Below are 20,079 nucleotides of genomic sequence, written 5' to 3'. Positions count from 1 at the left end.
GTTGTGCATTTTCCGATCCACTCTGCTGCCCAAATTTAGGAAGGTTTCCTTAGGACTGAAACTGTTACACAGCTTCATTTATGGGAACAGTCCTCACTGCCACTGGAGCAGCAAGGCCTTGGGGGAGGAAGCGGGGGCTGGGATGGACGCACCCTCTACCTGCCCGAGCGCTTCTGGGAGGGGAGCCCCGCCAAGAGCAGGATGGGCCAACTCCAGGTCTCTTCCTTTTCCCAGCTCGAGGCCAGTCCTGAGGTCTGTGACGCCTCTCAGGAGCGCAGGCAACATGCACACGGAGGATGGTTTATTATTTATCACTGGCTAGACAGCAAGCAGACAGGCAGAGTAAAAAGACCCATTAAAAAGTGCATGTGGAGAGGGGCAGGCAGCAGCCGCCATACCTGGCTTGTGGGAGGGGAGGGTAGCACCTGGGAGATGCTGCTCTGGGGCCCAGCCGTGCCTCTGGCCAGGCTCCCCTCCGCTCCAGGTCGTACAGAGGGCACAGCAGCCAGTCTCTGGGGCCTGCCGCACACCTGCTGCCTTCCCCCTCGGCTGCTTTTGGCAACTAGAAGGCAAGCGCTCCCTCGACAAGTGTGGACCACAGGGTTCCCTTGGACCATCTGCGCGGACCCCGACTTGGGCCTTAGCAGGGGCTGGGAGCACCGGGGTGCTCGGGGCACAGGTGGCAGGGTTGGATGCTCAGGAACCAGGTCAGAAGCAGGGCTGGGCTTGGGGAGGGGCTGGGACTATTCAGCCAGTAGGGTCCCAGCACAGCTGGATGACTTGGGCAAGGACAATGGGGTGTCTCCCCACCCTGAGCAGCTGGGTCGCCAGCAAATGGCAGCACTGTGCCCATCTTCTCATGCCTGGGACAGAATGGGCAAGAGCTTGGGGGGGCGTCTGCTTAGCTGAGCAGCTCCAAGTAGGTGACAGGGACCTTGCCCTTCCTGTTGCCTCTCTCGCCAATGAGCCAGTCGGGGTCCATGCCAGGCAGGCTGTAGACAGTGATGAGCTGAGAGGAGGGCAAAGGAAGGTCATGTCTTCGCCAGGGCAGAACTGGCCCCAGAACTAAGTGGGAGCGGGGCTGCAACCTCCCCGTGACACTGGGCATCTACTCCTTCAGAGGCAGGTATTCACCTCCTCTCCTGCGCTACGGCCACAGCCGACGAGCGACTGCTTCCTCAGAGCTCAGAGCTGCGGCCGCCTGTGCTTCCCCCACAGTCCCAGCTCTGCTCTAGGGCCCCTCAGACTTGAACAGTGGGGTAGGGCCAGCAGGCCCAGTGCTCCCAGTTCTGGCTCCCTGCACTCAGGCCCACCTCATCAGCCAGCAGGGCCAGCTCACTGCTATCGGCCGCCTCGTAGTCGTAGAGAACCCGGGCCTTCCGGGTTCCGCTGGAAGGTGGGGCCACCTCTTCCAGGCAGAGAGCCGCCTCTGCTGGAGGGGCCAGGCCAGCCACAGAGGGTCCCATAGGCATTGTGGCTGCGGTGGTGGTGGGTGACGTGCTGCTGAGGGGTGGGGAGGCGGGCTCCGTGGTGCCCACAAAGGTGCCTGGAAATCTGGAGGATGGTGGGCACATCTCAGCAGCTGGGCGCCGTATCCCTGTGGGAGTCCCATGTGCCCCACAAAGTGCTGGCTGGGCCACTGCCACAGAGGCAAGGGGACCCCCCACTACTTACATGGCTCCCTGGGAGCTGGCAGCATGAAGGGAAAAGCAAAGCAAGGGAAAGGTGAAATGCTGCACTCCTGTCCCTGCCGTCCTCCCGAGGCGTCCCCAGGAAACTGCTCCCAGAGGCGACAGGCCAGCCACCTCGCCCAGAGAGTGGTGCGTGCCCCCACTAGGGCCAGCTCAGCCGGCTGCCCTCTAACCCACCCCATGTGTCCTCGTGCCCGGGGGAAGGGGGCAGCTCATTGGGCCTTGGGAGCCAGGGGCCCCTGGTGGGCACCTGCCCAACTGTTTCTGCAAGTCCAGCATGTGGCGGTAGCACTGCGCATAGTAAGTTGTCTGAGACTCCACGAACTCGTGGAGGCAGCGGAGGTGGTTCACCTGTGGGGAGGAGGCCAGGGCTGACGACGGGGTGGGCGGTTGTCTGAGTGAGCGAAGCAGCCCACCCCCCCAGCCCTCCTCCGCCAGGCTCTGGCCCCGCCTCCCACTGTCTTCTGCTCCAAGCCTCTTGCTCCCTCGGGGGAGGAGGTACCCAGGCCTTGGGCCGGGCTCTGTTGAGGCTACAGTTCCCCTTAGGGACCGCAGGCTCCAGCGCGGCCCTTCCCTCCTGCACCTGAGACCTAGGTGTGTTCACTGCCTGTGTGGACAAGTTCCCTGGGGACACGAGGAGGATGGGGGTCGAGACTCACGTGAGTGCTACTGATGCCCTCCAGTAGGAGACGGGTCACTTCTGCCTGCCGGTCAAACTCTGTCTGAGCCACTCGGAGCTCCTGCTCAGCCTGGGAAGGGCAGAATGGGACAGGGTGTGACCAGGAGACTCGCCGCAGCTTCCTGCCCATCAGCCCCCTCCTGCACCCCACAGGCCTGCCCCGGAGCGTGCAGATGATACTTCCCCTGGGGATGCACATAGCTCAGTGGCAGGGGTGCACTCTCCACTTCTGACCTCAGGCCTGGAGCCCTGACCCCCCTTGGAAGGTCTACAGCCCTGCTAGGAGGCCCTTGGGCCAGTTCTGTGACAACAGCTGCAGAGATAGACCCATAGGGGTTCTACCATGGCCTTTCACACTCAAGTCACCTGCCTGGCTGACATCACCACCCATCAAGGAAAACTGAACTGGCACACATTCCCGAAGGGCCCACTGTGTGCTACTAGGCACTGTGGAGGCACCCCCCACAGAGGGAAATGCGAGCCCCCTTCAGGGGCCCCAGGGGGCATAGGGCCAAGTCCAGAACTAGAGGCAGACCTGACCCCTATGGCAGCAGGTGTCCTTGGACTCTTGCCACCCTTCAAGTTCCTTCCCCCAAACATCTCCAGTCCCGGCTCACCTTGTCCACCTCATCATTCCAGAGCTGTGGAGACCACGGCAGGACCAGGCAGCAGGGGGAGAGGGGCACTGGTCAGCAGGTGGGGGAGGGAAGGACAGCAGAACCCCAGGGCCTGTGCCCTGCCACAGCTCCCCAAGGCCCTGACCCCCCACCCATGTCCTTCCCACCCCTCAACCTGACCAGGAGCTGAGGCTGGGACGGGGCCTGGTGTGACAGGGTACTGCTGATTACAGTCCAGTCCAACATGCCACATGCAGGGAGGAGGGGACAGCCAGCTGAGAGTCCTGCTTGGATTTCTCCTATAATGTAAGCCCCCAGGCTCTGATGGGGGTCCCAAGGGAGACGAGAGTCCCCTACCCCACCCTGACACTTGGCTAAGCCTGGTGGGCTGGGAGGCAGGACTACTGTGACCCTGGGCCAGTCACTGAACCTTTCTGTCCTTCGGCAGAGAAAGGCAGCCTCGGGCCTGAGTCACACTGGGGTTCAGTGGCAAAAGAAAAATACAGGGCATGCTCCACCCTCCGGGATAATCCTCCTTCCACGAGGCCCAGGAAGGGGGGCAGGAAGTGTCATCCAGAGTCTAAAGAAGAAAGACCCCCCTCCCCCCGCCACGACTTAGGAGACCCATTTCTCCAGCCCACTGCGAGAAGCCATCCTAAGACGAGAACCCGAAATACGAAGCAAAACAAGACCAGCCCTGTAGACAGAGATGTTCCACCACAAGGCGTTTAAAAGAAAATAAAAACTTGGGAAGGATCTCCACATGCACACAGTAGGACAGCAACAGAGGCTGGGGGTTGTCAACCAGGGTTGATGCCCTGGACCAATAGGCCAGCCAGTGAATGACTCCATGAACACACACGGCAACATGCTGTGGCAGAGGCGAAGGGCAGCCAAAGGGTCTGTCTGTCTGCGTGGGAGCGCGTCTCCCGTGGGGGAAATGGAAGGACAGAGAGGGGCTGGGAGGGCACAGCAGTGGTTGTGGTAGGAGCGAAGGGGTCAGAGTGATTCACCTGCTTCCCAAACTGAACAGAACGGACCGATGAGCTCAACAAAGCTGAAGGGAACAGACATTCACAGCCTTCCCGGCCAGCCCTGCCTCACCAGCTCCACCCGACCCCTCCCCTTCTCCGTCCTCCGACGCACCCTGTTCTCCAACCTCAGCTGCTACCCACCCTGTCATGCCCTCCACTCCCCTGCAGAGGCAGCTGGATGAACACCTGTCCCTAGCGGCCTGTGAACTCATGGAAGGTGAGGCTCAGGCCTCCTCTCTCCTCGGAGTCCACTTGGGCCTGGCTCTCCTGGGCGGTGAGCAGGGGTGAGGAGTGGTGCCTGCTTCAGGAAGGGGCGGACCCACTCGGGGCCCTGGAGATGGGGCAGCAGGCCCAGACTCCGCCCTCAGCATCTTGCAGGAAGAAGCAAGGCCAGCCACATGGGCACAGGAGACAGGCAGCAGAGGTCAGGACCTGCCCCACCAGGTGTGGTGCGTCTGCCTTCCCCTGGGGCTCCTGTTTGCTGTGCCTTCTGGCCAAGGAGGGGGAGGGGGAAGGCTGGGGATGGGGGGCGCTTACCGCGGAGGCGCTGGCCGAGAGAATGTAATTACGAGGTCTAGTCTCCTGAAAGTCAGGCACCGTCTGGGGGGAACAGAGTTCGTGGGGGGAGGGGTCACGCTGGGCCAGGGCCAGACCAAGGCCAGGAGGCTGCCCCCGAGTCTCCCACAGGGAGATGCCAGGAGCCACCAGCCACAGGGACAGGAAGCTAGAGACAAATGCAACAAAGACCCCCTTCTCCCCATTCCAACCACCCAGGGACAAGGCGAGTGGAGACCAAGACCAAGTGGGTGGACACAGCTGGGGAACCCAAGCGCAGGTACACGAGGAGACAGCCTGCTGCTGCTGTCAGAGCCCTTGCCACTGGGCAGGTCACAGACTGCACCGCCCATGGCCCAGGGGCCATCCCCTCCTCCCTGTACCCCAGTCTCATTCAGAGGCCCCTGTTAAAGCCACAGTCCTCCAGGCAAAGCCCATCCCCCAGCCTCGCCTTCTCCATCCCAGAATACACACACTACATCTCTCACTACTACAAGGACCAGGCCGCCCCAACAACAAAGATGGACAGATGGATGCATGGATGGACAGAGTGACCGGCTTTCAGCATTTGCAAAAAGCTGACTCACAGGCTCCAATGCCTGGTGTCCCCCCAAACCAGAGGCTACATGTGGTAGAGGCTCTGGTGGGGAGACCAGCTGCTTGCAAAGTGCCCCAAGGCATCCCTGGGGTCAGCCCGGCACTGTGACCCAAGGCCGAGATGGGCAACCCAGAAGCAGCACAGCACGTGGGCAGGTATACTCACATCTCCCTCACACTGAGCCAAGATACCCAAAGCAGAACGGAAAGGAACAAAAACAAAGAGTTAGTCCACAGCGCAGGCAGGAGCAGGCCCCTGGCACGGGCGGGAGGCACGCCAGGCGGCGAAGGGGTGGGTGGATGCACATGACTGGAAGTCGTCCTGTGTGTGTGCGTGTATTTACGGGGTGGGAGGAGGGACCACACTGCAGGGCTTGAATCTTCTGGGATACCGTGCCTGGGCTGCCCAGGTCCCAGCTCTGGAGAGGGTGTCCTGGCCTAATTAGTCCAAAGGCTTGGGGTTGTCCAGGCCGACCATCAGAGAAGTCATGCTGCTCTGATGACGAAGGAAAGTCTCCCCTCACCTGGCTGATGGGGGAGGCCTGTTCTGGCCTAGTTACTCTGGAAAAATTATCCCCTGATTGACAGGGAGAGTGTCCTGTCCAGGTGACTTAGAGAAGTCAGCTCAACAGCCATAGATCATCCTACCCATGCCCAACAAGACTCTAGTGGCTGAGCTCCTACCTCCAATCTGGATCCACACACTAGGATGGACTGAGACCCTGCCCACGTCAGAGGCAGTGCTGGCCCAGGCTCCATGGGCCCAGGTGGTGACCCTGTGGGGCGGTTTGGGACTGGAACTCTCACGAACATCTAAGAGCCTGGGATGGGCCTGGCCCTCCTTGGCCAAGAGCCTGGGCAAGCACAGGGGGCAACTTCCCTGGCACACCCTCCACCTGGGGTTCCCTTGTCAGGGTGTAAGGTGGACTTTAGGCGCCACACCCCGAGCAGCCTGGCATGCCAAGCATGTGCTCACATTTGGGCCCAGCTCTCCAAGTCTGGCCTAGCCCTGGTCAGACTGTGCCATGCTGAATCTAATGGCCCAGCCAGGCCAAAGAGACCTCCGTGAGCTGAGGTGAATGGAAGCCAAGGTGGCCCAGGTCCTGTTCAGTCTCGTGGCTACCTGAAAGGGCCCGTAAGAGGGTGGGTGGTCCAGCCCTGGGGTTTATACCATTGCAAGGGTGCCCTGGGACCAGCACTGGAGCAGCAGGTGGGAGAGTTAATAAGGGGAGCCATGCCCGGGCAGAGCCGGCGACAGAACCGAGCATCCAGGGACTGGAGGGCAGGGCCATGCGAGAAACTCCAACTGGCTGTCTGTCTGGGGAGGCTGTGGGGTGCCTGGAGCCCAGGCTGGGGCACTGCTGGTCAGCCCACCACATAAATGTCTGCCCTAGGACCCAGAGCTCTGGATGCCAGGGTTCCCTTGGGGGTGGCCAGCCCAGACCAGCACCCTCAGCCAGGCCTCTCCAGGCAGGGACAGCAGGGAAAAGTCATGCCAAACACTAGGTCCCTTCACTCCCCCCACTGGCTCCACCAACAACTAGGGGGATAGGGGTGGGAGGCCAGGACGGACACCTACCGTGGCTTTAGCTTCTGCAGCCTTGGCCTTCTTCAGCCGTGCTTTGCAGGCATCCAAGTCCAGGCGCCGGTTTTGAAGGAGCCGCCTCTCTTTCTGCAGGATGCCAAACAGGACAGTGAGACCTGGGGCAGCTTGGGAGCCCTCAGAGTGGCAGGACTGGCCCATGGGGCCACCTGGCCAAGACAGGGAAACAGTCCCAGACAGGGGAGGTCATTCACTCGAGGTGACTCAGTCCCCAGGAGCCACAGCTGAGGAGGCCCCAGGAGAGCTGGGTTCCCAGCCTGGGAGGAGAGCCTGTGCTCAGAGGCTCTGAGGAGAGGGCTGCCATGGTTACCAGGAAGCATTGTGGTCCGAGGTTCCTCACCGAAATTGTCTTCCAGTCCCCTTCCAGGAAGTTGCGCAGGGGTGTGAGGAAGTTGATGGAGGCTGTGTGGATAAAATCCCTCTCTGCAGCTCCTAGGCGCTTTTCTGCTTCTGCCACCTTGATCAGTGTTTTCCCTGATTAGAGAGAGTTGAAGGGTCAGGAAGAGGGTCAGGTTCAGGCTGCTGCGATCTACAGGAAGTAGGGGAGAGCTCAGAAAGAGGTGTGCTGAGAGGTGAGAGCAAGGATGCTAAGGGTAGAATGGCTGGCCTGGGAAAATGTGGAAGCGATCTACATGTCCATCAACTGCAGACTGACAAACAGTGGGACATCCAAAAAATGGAAGACAACATAGCCATTAAAAAGACTGTGGCTGGGGGCTGGGGGTGGAAAGGGATCCCAGAATGACAAAGGAGTTCAACAAATCCTCTTCCCAAAAAGCAGTAATAAAAGTGGACACAATTATCAAAATAAACATTGCTGCACTTTGGAAATTGACCAAAGGCAAATAAATAGAGAAGCATATACTCAAGAATTACTGGATCTTGGTAAGTACAAAGAAAGCCTGTGGCTTTCCAGCCTGGCGGTGCTCCCAGCAACTCATGTCCTGTGGCACTGTAGCTCTGTTGGGGGGGGACCACCTGTGAGGCTGGCAGCTTTGCTGATGGGAGGGGCCTATTTGATTTGGGGTGGAGCACAGGAAACCCATGGGACACTGTTTGAAAACAATAGTGATCTCAATGGCCAGTAATTGGCAAAGGTCAACATCACAGCTGACTTGAATTCTGAACACTGGTTGGAACATGTAACAGACCTGCCAGAAATTTAACAGGAGACCTGGGAAACGAGACAGCCATTTGGGCCTTGATAAATCCTACATATTTCTGGTGGTCTGAAAAGCTACCCCTGTGTAGCACACTTAGGAGAGGCCAGAGAGAACTCCAGCTGTCTGCTCATTCTTGAACAAGTGGGAGGCTTTCTACACTCATAAAGCAAAAGCCGGGCAGACTTGTAAACTGCTTGAACTTTGAATATGTCCCCCAACCTGCCTACAGATTCATCATTAAAGGCTTAATGGTACAACCTCTGACCAATCAATTACTGACCACTGGCTGACCACTAACATATACTGACCCATGAACAACCCCTAGGAAGCTGAACTTAAAAATAAAAAGAATAATTTAAAAATAAGTAAAAAGCAGAGACATCAGTAGCTGTATACAGCAAGGGTCGCAGGCTCTGAACAATTAGCTCAGATAAGTCTCTGAAGGAACAGCAATAACAACCCCCAAGGAGATCAGAATCCAAAGCTGCTATATTACCTAAAATGTCCAGATTTCAAGTAAAAAGCAAGCAATACACACTGTCTCGAAGGAGGCCTCTAAGGAGGACCAAAAAAGACACTATCTCTAAGGATTTAGCGAAGACTTCTAAGCAGCTATTACAAATTTTAAAAATAATTATAATAGAAACCATGCATAAAGGAAAGCATGATGACAATGACTCATCAAATAAAGAATATCAATAGACATAATTATCAAAAAGAAATGAAAATTCTGTATTGTGGAAGTACATATGCGGAAAATTCACTAGAGAAGCTCAACAGCAGATCTGAGCTAGCCAAAGGAAAAATCAGTAACTTTATAGATCAATACAGATGATCTAATCTGAGAAGCAAAGAAAAATGGATGATGAATAAAGATGAGCAGAGCCTCAGAGACCTATGGAACACCATCAAACAAGCAAACATGAGTAACACGAGTCCCAGGAAAGAAAAGAAGGGGGCAGGAAAAATATTTGAAGAAATAATAGCTGCAAATGTCCTGAATTTGGTGAAAGCCATTAATGTCCATATCCAAGAAACCAAAAAAACCCAAAATAGGATGAACACAAAGAGATCCACAGCTATCTTAGGACAGATTTCTTAGTCAAGCTGTTGAAAGACAAAACAACTCAAACGTAGCCAGAGAAGAGCAACTCATCACCTACAAGGGAGCCACAATAAGATTAACAAATGATTTCTCATCAAGAACAATGGAGGCCAGACAGCAGTGAGATCATACAGTCGAAGTGATGAAAAGGGAGAAAACCTCTTATCCAAAATTCTATACAGAGCAAAACTGTCCTCCAAAAGTGAACAAAAGATAAAGACATTCCCAGATAAACAAACTGAAAGAATTCACTGCTAGCAGATCTGCCATAGAAAAAATACTTCAGGATCAAAGGTGACACTAGATGGTAACTTGAATCCACATAAAGAAATAAAGAGTGCCAGTAAAGGTAATTACATAGGCAAATTAATATTAGAGATAATACAAATACAACCTTTTTCTTAACTGATTTAAAAGGCACTTGCATAAAACAGTAATTACAAAACTGTTAGGCTTAGAAGATGTAAGATGTAACATGTATGACGTAACAGCACAAAGGAAGGGGGAGGGAATGGAGTTATACTGGAGCAAAGTTTCTGTATTTTACTGGAATTAAGTTACTCTGAAAACAATTTTAAGTCCAGGAAGAGGAAATCCCGGGGCAAAATACCTCTAAAAACCAAAATCAGTCCAAGGGAGAAATAAAGTTTAAAATCCGTTTATTGCTCCCAAACTGCAGTCCCTCTTCCCTGCTCCAGCAGAAGCAAAACTGGCCCTCCCCTCCAACCTCTTGGGTCTGATAAGCCTTCCTTGCCCAGGTAATTACCCGTGGATATGAAGATGAACTTCTCTCCATCCCTGAGGAATGCAAATGCACTAAAGCCATATTTCTTTCTACTTCTGAACGCCTATTGATATGCAGATGTACTAAAACCAAGCTAGATATTCTGGAAATGTTACAATTTTACCCACAACAATCTACTCTGAAGTAGATTGTGATAAACTAAAATGTATACTGTAATTCATACTGTAATACCCCTTAGAAAATTTTTTACAAGTGGAAAAAAAGCCACAAAGAAATTAAAGTGCTACACTGGAAAATACCTATTCCATGCAAAAGGAGTCAATAAAGGAGGAACGAACAAAAATGACTACAGACACAGAGAAAACAATAACAAAATGGCGTATGTAAATTCAACCACATCAATAATTTACATTAAATGTAAATAGATTAAACACTCCAATCAAAAGGCAAAGATTGCCAGACTGGATTTTTTAGAAAGATCCAAAAATATATGCTGCTTATCAGAGACACACTTTAGATTTAAAGACATAAATAGACTGAAAGTAAAAGGACAGAAAAAGGCATACAGTGCAAACAGTAAGTACAGACAGGAGTGGTTGTACTATCAAACAAAATGGACTTTAAAACAAATATGACTAGAGACAAAAGTATTTTGCAATAAGAAGAGTCAACTCATTAGGAAGATAATTTTAAATATGCAGACCTAAATATACAGAGGTCCAAAAATGTATGAAGAAAACGCTGATAGATTAAAGATAGAAACAGACGATTTAACAGAAATAGCTGGAAACTTCAATACTTTTCAGTAATAGGTAGGACAACGAGACAAACTCAGCCAAGACGCAGAAGACTTGAACAACACCGACCGCCTGGCAGAACTGCCACCTCTACATCACTCCGCCCCACAACAGTCTTCTCAAGTGAACACAGAACATTCTCTAGGAGAGATCATGTACTAGGCCATAAACAAGTCTTACTAAATATAAAAGGGTTAAAATCATACAAAGCATGTTCTCTGACCACAGTGAAATTTAATTAGAAGTCAGTAACAGAAGGAAACTTGGAAAATCCTGATATTTGGAAATTAAATACTACTCTGCTGGTGAGAATATAAATCACGTAGCCACTTTGGAAAACAGTCTGGTAATTTCTTAAAAAGTTAAAAATAAAATTACCGTATGACCCAGCAATTCCACTCTTGGGTGCATACGCAGAAGTGAAAACATATGCCCTCACAAAGTTTTATGTGCAATTCATGGGAAACAACCCAAATGTCCATCAGATGGTGAATGAATAAAGAAAGTGTGGTATATCCATATAATGGAAGACTATTCAACAATAAGGAATGAAATCTTAAAATACTATACACTGTGGATGAATTTCAAAGACATTATGTTAGGTGAAAGCAGCCAGGTATTAAAAAAAAACACACTGGATAATTCCATTTATATGAAGTCTTCAGAAATGGCACATTTATAGAGACACAAAGCACATTAGTGGTGGCTCGGGGGGAAGTGGGACTGACCCAAAGTAGATCCAAGGGACTTTTTGTGGTGATGGAAATGTTCTTTGAATTGGATTGGGGGGATGTTTACATAACTCCGTAAATTCACTAAAAATCATTACACACTTAAAACAGGTAAATTTCATGGTATATAATGATGCCTCCATAAAAAATTAAAATAAAAAGACTGATGTGCCACTGTGAACAGAGAGCTGTAATGCAACGCCAGATGTAAAGATCAGGATGCAGAATAGGACATGCAGGGTGGTCCCATTGAAAAATGCATACACACCAAAACTGCTTAAGAGAGACTTCCACCTTTTACTCTATTTTCATTTGCATTGAGACTTCTTTACAAGTTGATGAATTCGGTTATTATTTAAATAATTAAAATGTACATAATAAAAAAAACGAAGGAAAGGAGGGAGGAAGAGATGAGAGAGTAAAAGACCACGACCCCTAACCCTGCAGTCAGCGGGCTCACCGTAGGGGGTGGTGGGGCCCAGCTCACTGGCTGCCTCTGCCATGTACTGAGCCAGCAGCTCCCCACCGGTGACTCTGGAGGGCACCTTCCTGTCCAGCTTCTCATACAGGAACTCCTCCACTCGGGCACCTGCGGGGAGACAGCAGCCACAGCCACGGGGCTCTTCGGTACAATCCAGGGATGAAAACCATGGCAACGGAAACAGACCCAGACCAGGGCCTGCCTACAGGGGTGCCTAGCCTGGGGACAGCAAGAATATTCCCTTGATGCCCACTTCAGTCCTGTGAAACTGGCACGCAACACTGTGGGACCTCTCATTTCAGAGACATGAAACACCTGCCCCAGATCACACGGCCGGGGTGGCAGGTCCCAAGTCAAGGCCCGTCTGCACTCCCTCATTCCAATATGGGTTTACAGGATGTAACACACACGAACAAGGCTCTGGCCCCAGAAAGCTCTGGGACGCTCATTCAGTTACACAGTGGACTGACAGACAGACGGGTATCAGGAACCCAGGACATCCCTCTCTTTCCACGGGTTTCCTGCACTTTGTTCTGCTTGCTCCGTGCTCGAGGTGCGATGCTGGGCAAACCCTCGCCCTCTGGGCCTCGCTGCCCTCCCTCGAAGGATGTGGCCAGTGTTTTCCTTGCCTCCTGGCCCAGGTGTGTTTTAGTTGCCAGGCATTTCTCTAAACTAACTCCTCTGTGCAAAATTTAGCATTTCTGCTGTCCCAGAAAGCACGTCTTGAGCCCAACACCAAGTCTGCTGTTTTCTGTAACTGGGACCCGCACAGCAGCTGTCGGGAAGCCCCCAAACCCGCCTGCACCCGCCCACTCACTGGGGTTGGGCTGCAGCAGCACCTCTGTCTGCCGCAGGATTTTCTCTGTCCAGTTCTTGGTGCTGTCCGCCCGGGCCAGCAGGTTTTCAAAGTGGGCATCAAGCTCGGTCTTCTCGGCCTGGCCGAATTTCTCCTCTGTGAACTGTTGGGGGAAGATGGAGTGGGGGAGGGCTCAGAAGAGAAGGGAGGACTGTCCCTCCCCTACCCACCCACGCCTCCCCCTTTGCTGGAACCCAGGCCTGGAGGTCAAGAAACTTGCTCTGCTTTGTGACCTTGATCCTTACAACCCTGTGCTGGGCCTCAATTTGCCCCTCTGTGATTGCACCAGAGTCTGGCGGGGGTACCATGGCTTCTTTCGGAAAGCCAGTGAAAGCTATACACACCCTCCACACAAAACGCACATCTGCACAAAATCCGGCATATGACTTAGAGGAGTAAGGAACTTCCGGAGCCCACTGCTAAGGGTCTTCCTAGTCTGACTTTGAAGGTAAGCACTTGTAGCAAGTGCTCAGGGAACCAACGGGACACAAAGCAAGGTCAGGGGTTGTGAGGAGGCTCTACAGGGGCCTAGGGGCCACTGGGGAGGGGGTGCCAGGGGAGTGAGGGCGAGGAACCCAGGTCCCAGAACCAGAGGCACCTGATTCCAGTTTCGGTTCTGCCACTGCTGAGCTGCGTGACCTTGGGCAAGTGGCTCTGCCTCTCTAAGCATCAATTTCCTGAGCTAAAAAATGAGGATAATAATGGTACTTTCTTCCTAGGTTGAGAGGTTGAAAAGGTAACAAGGGTGTGTGGTAAGGCATGATGGCTGGGGTCTGGCAGGCAGTTGGTGTTCAGTGTAGGTGCTGCCACTGTGCAGACCTGACAGGCAGAGAGGGCTGCGAAGGAAGGGAAGTGTGTACAGAGATGGCCACGTACCAGGCTAGCCACTTGCAGCCCGGTGTGGTGGACAGGGAACACTACCTGCCCATCAGAACCAACTGCTGGGCACATTCAGAGCCCAGAAAGCTCAGCAGCCCCACCCCAAGGCCAGGCAGCAATCAGGACGTCACACGGGTCCTCCACCAGCACAAGTCCTGGCCTCTCTGATCTAGAAGGCCTTCTGCGGCCAGGTGAAGAACCTGCTCCAGGTCACAGCTAAACAGCAGAGGCATGAAGACTTGTAGGGGTGAGATGAGTGGTAACAGCAGCAGGGACTGCTGACTGCATCTGTGGCCCAGAGCTAAGCCCTTCACACGGACGAGCCACCAACTTCTCCAGCAGCTCTGCAAGGAAGGTCAGGTCAAGTTTCCCATTTCATGGATGATGCCACCGAGGCTAAGCAAGGGCTGGAGTCAGGGCCATCATGGGCTTGAGGTCTGGAGGCCCTTTCCAGACTACGTGGCAGCGATGAATCATCTAGAGGCCAATGGCAGCTTCAGCTGCCAGGGGGCAGCCACCGAGATGGCCAGGCTGCTCTGCGGGTCAGGCTGCTCTAGCTCGGCAGCCATTATTTATGCAACAGGGCTTGGGTTTCTCCCTGCAGGGCTGGGTGGGCCAGGGGAATAGCCTGCAGCTCCCTACCTGGGAACCAGCCACTCCTGCCCTCCTCAGCCCTCTGTCCACTCGTCTTCCTCCCCACATTCCCCAAACTGAGGCCTCCCAAAGCCAGGCCCAAACCAACCTCCCTCACCCGGCCACTTGATGGGATGTTGTCAGCCACATTTTCCAGGGGAGCAAACCAAGGTTCAGAGAGGCAAAGTCCCCTCTCTAGGCCTGTTTCCTCCCTGGAGAATAGGAAAACAGGACCCGGCTCAGAGAATGTGGAAGGTGCTTCATAGCTCCATGACCAGCACAGAGCACAGGCTGCAGGAATGTTCGCTGGTGTCATCATCACCAGGAATAAAAAGCCCCCTCATATCCCTCCTCAGCTCTTAGGAGCTACCTGAAGACCTCCTTACCCCAGTGGTACTGGTCACCCTGGTTCAGGTGACCATGCCACCCTAAGTGTGCACCTCGGCACCTCCCCTTGTTAGCAGGGTTGATGCTAAAGGGCAACACTCTGCACAGAACCACCTGGCCACCTGGCCCTCACACTTCATGCCACCCAGGGTCAAAGTCATCCCAGGCTGAGCTCTCAGGCATCCATCCCATGTCCACTGCCGCCTGCCTGGCTTTACTGATTCTACCACTACGCTTGCTACTATTGCATTACTGCTGATAGCACTAGTACCATCTCCTTTACTGCACCCCCACCCTCACTGTTATTTCACCAAATGCATACCTCAGGTTTTCATGCCTGCTGCCCTTAGCTGGGCAGTTCCCACCACTGGGGCCAATTTCACAAACCCCTCAGGGACTAGGAAACCATCCCAGAATCACCCATGCAAGAGATCCTGTTCTCCCGATCCTTATCCCAGGGTGAAGGTTCAACCAGATAGGGTGGAATGAGGCCCTTAAAGGTGTCTGGTACATGGAGCACTTACCCAGCATGTCCTGGGACCTGGCAAGGTGGCACCTATAGAGGAAATGCCCTCACAATAAAAAAATCCTCCCATCCCTCCTAGATGACTCGTGTCCCAGAGCACACAGGCCTCGGATTCCCTGAATGTCCTCTCCTGCTCAGGTCATATTGCAAGCCCCTCTCTCCTCTGGCCTGCCACCCCACTCCACTGCTGCTAAGAGGAAGGGCCTGGGGCTTCAGAGGCTGATGCCTGCAGAGTCCAAGGCTACTCCCTGCAAGATGGCAGCAGCAGGGGGTGGGCGTGCAGAGCCGAAGAAAGCCTCTATTTATAAAGCTCCCAGCTCCCTCCCCCACCCTGGAGGCTGGGGCCTGAGAGCTGGCTCCCACTCCAGTATGGGCGACTCACTGGGCCTGCCCCACCAGGCCAAGGGAGGCCAAGGCTCTGCAGGCCCTGGCCAGGTCAGGCGCCAGGGCCCCACAGAAGGAAACTGGCAGATCAGGTTCTTGCCAGATGTGGGAGATAGAGTGCTTGCTATGCCAACAACAGGGAGGATTCCCCACCTTCCAGAGGGACTGGGCCTGGCCAAGGGGCTCCAGGGTCCTGGCATCCCTGCGAGGGCCGAGGGCCCGGATCACCTGCTGGGCTTGAAACAGCAAACAGCAAATTCTCCCTGGAGCACTAATCCTCAACGGGACACTGTGCTTTCTAGCAAACATGGGCACGTGGGCTTTCTGGAGATGTATGGGGCTGGGCTCCTCCGGAGAAAACCACAGCAAGGACAAACAACAGGACCTGTTCCCAGAGCGCTATGACAGGCCAACCCCGAGACAGTCGGTGTTACACCCGACTGACAGAAGGGGACACGGAGGCGCTGAGAGAAATGACTTGCCCAAGGTCACCCGCAGCACAGGTGCAATATGAACCACAGCAGCACCAAGAGTGAGTCTGCCTTAGTGAGCACGCACACGCAGTGCCAGAGAACCCCTCACATCCATCCTGAGAGGGAGGGACTGACGATCCTATTTTTCAGACTGAAAAGCTGAGGCCCACAGAGGTGAAGCCCCTTCCTCAAGGTCACAGGAGGGTGCATCCACGCCCACAGCTGACTGGAGGGCTTCATAATTACACTAGGCTGCCTCGGTTTCTCTCCTCGCCCTCAAATGCACAGGACTTGTTCCAATCCCAGCATATGGGCCTGGACAGCTTCCCAAGGAGCACACTCAGCCAGACCTCAGCCCTCTCCCCATCCCCCAGGGCTGGGGAAGTAAGAGGAAACAGGCCTCCCATGGAGCTGAAAGGAAATAACCCCAGCCCTCCTGGCTTCCGGGCTGACTGTCCAAGTGTGTAAAGGGAACCGGTGGGAATTGGTACCACCAGCCCATTGCACAGGTGCAGACACTGAGGCTCAGAGAAGGGGTCGTGGAGGGTGCATGAGTCCTTTGGTCTGGGACTCGGGCCTCCAAATGCCCGCCGGGAGTCAAGTCACTGCTGGCAAGGGCAGGAGCTGCCCGTGCTCTCTCCCCTCCTCAGCGGCGCCCCAACCGGGGACTGGGGCAGGCGCCAGGGCGGCGGAACCCAGCAGGTCCAAATGGTGGACACTGATATCTCTCCCCAGGCAACAAAGGCAAGACGGGCTCAGTTCCTTCCCGGCCCTGGGCCACGCCGAGGGCGCGGCCAGTGTGGCGGGCCGCCCTGGGCTCTTTCTCTCTTCTGGGCAGCGCAGGTTTTGGGATGGGGGGGCCCGGGGTGTCCCCGCAGCAAAGCAGCAGCGGCAGCCGCGAGGGGCTTTTCCTGCGCCCGCCGAGCTCTGCTGAGGAGGTGTTCCCGGCCCGCCCCACATCCGGGCCCTGGGAGCGCGCCACGCCAGGCCCAGGGCGTCCGGTCTCACCTGCACCGCCCGAGTGAAGAAGATGCCCGCGTCGGACGCCAGCTTCTTCATGTTGAAGTCCATGGCGCGCCCGACGGCTGGCCGCGCCCGGCCCGAGCGCAGCCCGGCAGCCCCCGCCCGCCGACGGCCCGCACCCCGCCCACCTGATGCCGGTGCGCCTGCCCTCAGCGTGCCAGCCCACCCGGCCGCAGCTACCGCGGAGCCAGCCCGGGCGCGGGGCGGGGCGCGGGGGCGGAGCCAGCCCGGGCGCGGGGCGGGGCGCGGAGCGTGGGGGCGGAGCCAGCCCGGGCGCGGGGCGGGGCGAGGGTCGAGGGGGTAGATCCAGCTCGAGCGCCAGCGCAGGGCTGGGCACGGGGCGTGTCGTGTAGGGAGGAAGTGTCGGGGCCGGGCGTGTGGGGAGCCGGGTGGCCGCGCTGCTTCCCCCTGCGGCCTCCACCTCTCTCGCTGGCTTGTACCGTGGTCCTGGCCCGTTTGTGCCTCATCTTCGTTTGTCCGTTCGCACCCTTCTCCGCTAGACCTTCTGTCTTCCATTTCTCCGCCTCTTTTGCCCTGGGTCTCTGTATGCCACCCACCATCTCCAGCACCTTGACCTCTCCAGTCCCCTTCTTCTGCCCCTGCCTTTGGTGACGCTAAGGACAACTGAGCGGGTACAGGCAGGCTGGGGACTTGTCTTTCACCTCTGGGAACGACTGCTTGTTCCCCAGAACCCCCCTGGTTCCCCAAAGTTGGGGGAGGGTGCGCGGAGGGGTTACAGGGAAGGAGCAAGGCGAGAGGAGAGGAGGGGAGGCTTGCGTTCTGCCAAGGTGTAGGAATGAGCTGCTCTCCAGGCTTGGATGGGCGCCGATCTTAAATTCAGCTCCTCACAGCTCCAGATTGACCCGAGGACGGCCTGCAGGTATATCCCCCCTCCCTGGGGCTTGGAAGGGGGCTTATTGCCTATCTCTACCTCCAGGCTTCATCTTTTAGCCCAGTGGAAAGTTCAGTTTCTAAACTGGTACCCGCTCCTCCCTGGCTGCGTTCTTCTCCACCTACTAACCCTAGTTCCCCATCACCTACCCCAGCCTGTCTGTGCAGGGTGAGCCTCCAGTCACTTGGTGGTTTGTTCAAAATCCAAACCCTAGTCCCATTCCCATCCAGGTTCTCAGAGTGTGTGCGCTCAAGCAGGTGGAGTTTTGAAAAACTTCCCGGTGATTTAATGTGCACCCATTTGTCAATGTGCACCCGTTTTAATGTGTCTACATTTACTATTTGGAGCCATCATCGACTTTCATGTCACTCATGTATTTGCAGTTCATCATCTGTGTTTTGTGTGTGTGTGTTTCTATGTGTTCACTTTATGTTTATATTCATCTATATTGTCATTGACTTACTTATTTACCAATGTCTGTCTGTAGCTGATTATATCATTCATTTAGTATCCAGCCAAATATTTCAACAACCATGTATCAATACAGTTATATGTTCATTCATTCAATAATTCACATGGAATACTGTTAAAGAAAAAGGTATTCATGATACTTGTTAAAGACATTAAGAAAGAGTTTATTCAAAACAGATTATTGTAATGGGGTTTTTGCTGTAGGGGAGAGACATCAGGCTCAGTTCTGAATATAACAAGGACAAGTGGAGATTTATAGCCAAGGACCAGTGTAGGAGGTCAGTGAATGGAAACTAAGAAGAAACATCAAGGTTAGTGGGATTCTTGCTGAAGGCAGACCAGGGTGATTAGACATTGAAGGCAGAGGATGAGGAATTTGATTAGATTTGTAAGGTGCTCGGATACTAAGGGTGGGGGGTTTTTGCTAAACTGACTCAGCAGGATTCTTGCTAAAACTGGACTCTATAAGGAAAGAGATGGAAGCCCAAAGTCAAAGTTGAGCAGAGGGCTCCTAGGAGCCTGATTCAGGTTAGGTCAAGAAGAAAGTCTTTGTCAGTACGTACTATGTGCCAGGCAGTGTTCAAGGCCCTAGAGAGGCAGCAGTGCAAAAACAAAGCCCTTCCCCTCTTGGGCAAACGAAAATATAACACATCAGGTGATGAGTCCTGGGAAGAAAAAAACAACAGGATAAAGAGGGGAAAGTAAGGCAATACCAGGTAGTTAGCTCTAATCTTACCACTGTCCAGTCTGTATGTGTCATCTTTTTAGATTTCCAATTGACTGTTGCAGGTTTTCTAACAGCAATGGCTGAAGTGTCCTGAGCCTAGGCAGATCAAGCACTGAGCTGATTTGCCCAAGGTCACAGGGGAGGAAATGGCAGATTTAGCTCAGAACCCAGGCAGTCCAGCCATGGAGACCACTTTTTGCCCTGGCTCCTTCTTTCTTGACTCATTGGCCACCGCTATCCCCTCTCTCTGTCATCTTGAGTCAAAGATGCTGGGTTCTCTCTTGCTTCTGAGTCACAGCCCATGCTGTTCCTGGAACACTCCTTTCTCTCCTCTCTGCCCAGCTCATTCCTGCCCATCTTTCAGGTCTCCATTTGGGCGACATCTCTTTCTTTCAAGAGTCTCTCACCTCTCCCTGCAGGCATCCCACATTCCTGAGTTTCCCCCATTAGTGCAACTACCACACAAGATTGTAATTGGGTATCTATTCCCTCTGAGCTCCTTGGGGCCACGTGTATCTTGTTCACCACTGTGCGCCCATGTCCAGCCAAAGGGCAGGCACACAGAAATATTAGCTATTGAATGAATGAATGAAAGAATGTGACCTTACTGATAATTATATTTTAAAAACTTAGATGCCTAGCTTTTTACAGTTATTTTAAGAGCTACCACGCTATTTTCTGATTCCCACAAAAGCCCTGTGACTCAGGTAGGGATTCCATCCCCATTTTACAGAGCGGTAAACTGCTGACAAATCAAAAAATTCTAGAAACGAAATGGAGAGATCTCTGATATAAGAGGGTTTACTGAGCTTTAGCAAATGCTAGCCAGATCAGGACTTGAGCCCTGAGACAGGAAATTTGTGCTTCACCAGCAGCAAGGCCAGTTAACAGAAACAACTTGTCAGCCACACTCCAGAAACGGCACATTTATGAGGGGGGTGTCCCAAGAAATAAAAAGTCTAAATTCACGTTGTCTACAGATAAGGAAAGTGCCCTATAGCAAAACAAGGAATGGCCGGTGGCGGGGAAG

General features: G+C 53.8%; 1 protein-coding gene across 9 annotated transcripts; it reads right to left on the bottom strand.

The window, feature by feature from the left end:
- Positions 1 to 286: 286 nt before the first annotated feature.
- SH3GLB2 (SH3 domain containing GRB2 like, endophilin B2) lies at positions 287 to 17,172 on the bottom strand. Of its 9 annotated transcripts, XM_037007972.2 has the most exons (13): positions 16,945 to 17,171; positions 12,616 to 12,757; positions 11,778 to 11,906; positions 7,117 to 7,250; positions 6,753 to 6,845; positions 4,559 to 4,621; positions 3,418 to 3,567; positions 2,988 to 3,011; positions 2,351 to 2,440; positions 1,942 to 2,042; positions 1,675 to 1,689; positions 1,314 to 1,554; positions 287 to 1,009 (listed from the first exon to the last, which is right to left on the bottom strand). In XM_037007972.2, the coding sequence occupies exons 1-13, from the start codon at positions 17,005 to 17,007 to the stop codon at positions 902 to 904; spliced, it is 1,353 nt and encodes a 450-aa protein (XP_036863867.2). In that variant the 5' UTR covers positions 17,008 to 17,171; the 3' UTR covers positions 287 to 901. The 9 variants fall into 9 exon arrangements, with proteins under 9 accessions (XP_036863867.2, XP_073079383.1, XP_036863870.1 ...); XM_073223282.1 differs by lacking the exon at positions 1,675 to 1,689 and having other exon boundaries at positions 16,945 to 17,170; XM_037007975.2 differs by lacking the exon at positions 3,418 to 3,567 and having other exon boundaries at positions 16,945 to 17,168.
- Positions 17,173 to 20,079: the final 2,907 nt, after the last annotated feature.

Source organism: Manis javanica, chromosome 2, assembly GCF_040802235.1.
Source record: "Manis javanica isolate MJ-LG chromosome 2, MJ_LKY, whole genome shotgun sequence".
NCBI lineage: Eukaryota > Metazoa > Chordata > Mammalia > Pholidota > Manidae > Manis > Manis javanica.
This window is presented reverse-complemented; position numbering and strand designations above follow the sequence as displayed.

Excerpts from the sequence above, each read along its gene's own strand:
- SH3GLB2 (XM_037007972.2), bottom strand. The coding sequence starts at position 17,007 with ATGGACTTCAACATGAAGAAGCTGGCGTCCGACGCGGGCATCTTCTTC. Across the intron at positions 3,568-4,558 it reads TCTCGGCCAGCGCCTCCGCG|ACTCTGGATGACACTTCCTG; the intron begins GTAAGCGCCCCC and ends TTTCTTCTTTAG. Across the intron at positions 1,010-1,313 it reads TGGCCCTGCTGGCTGATGAG|CTCATCACTGTCTACAGCCT; the intron begins GTGGGCCTGAGT and ends CCCTCCTCTCAG.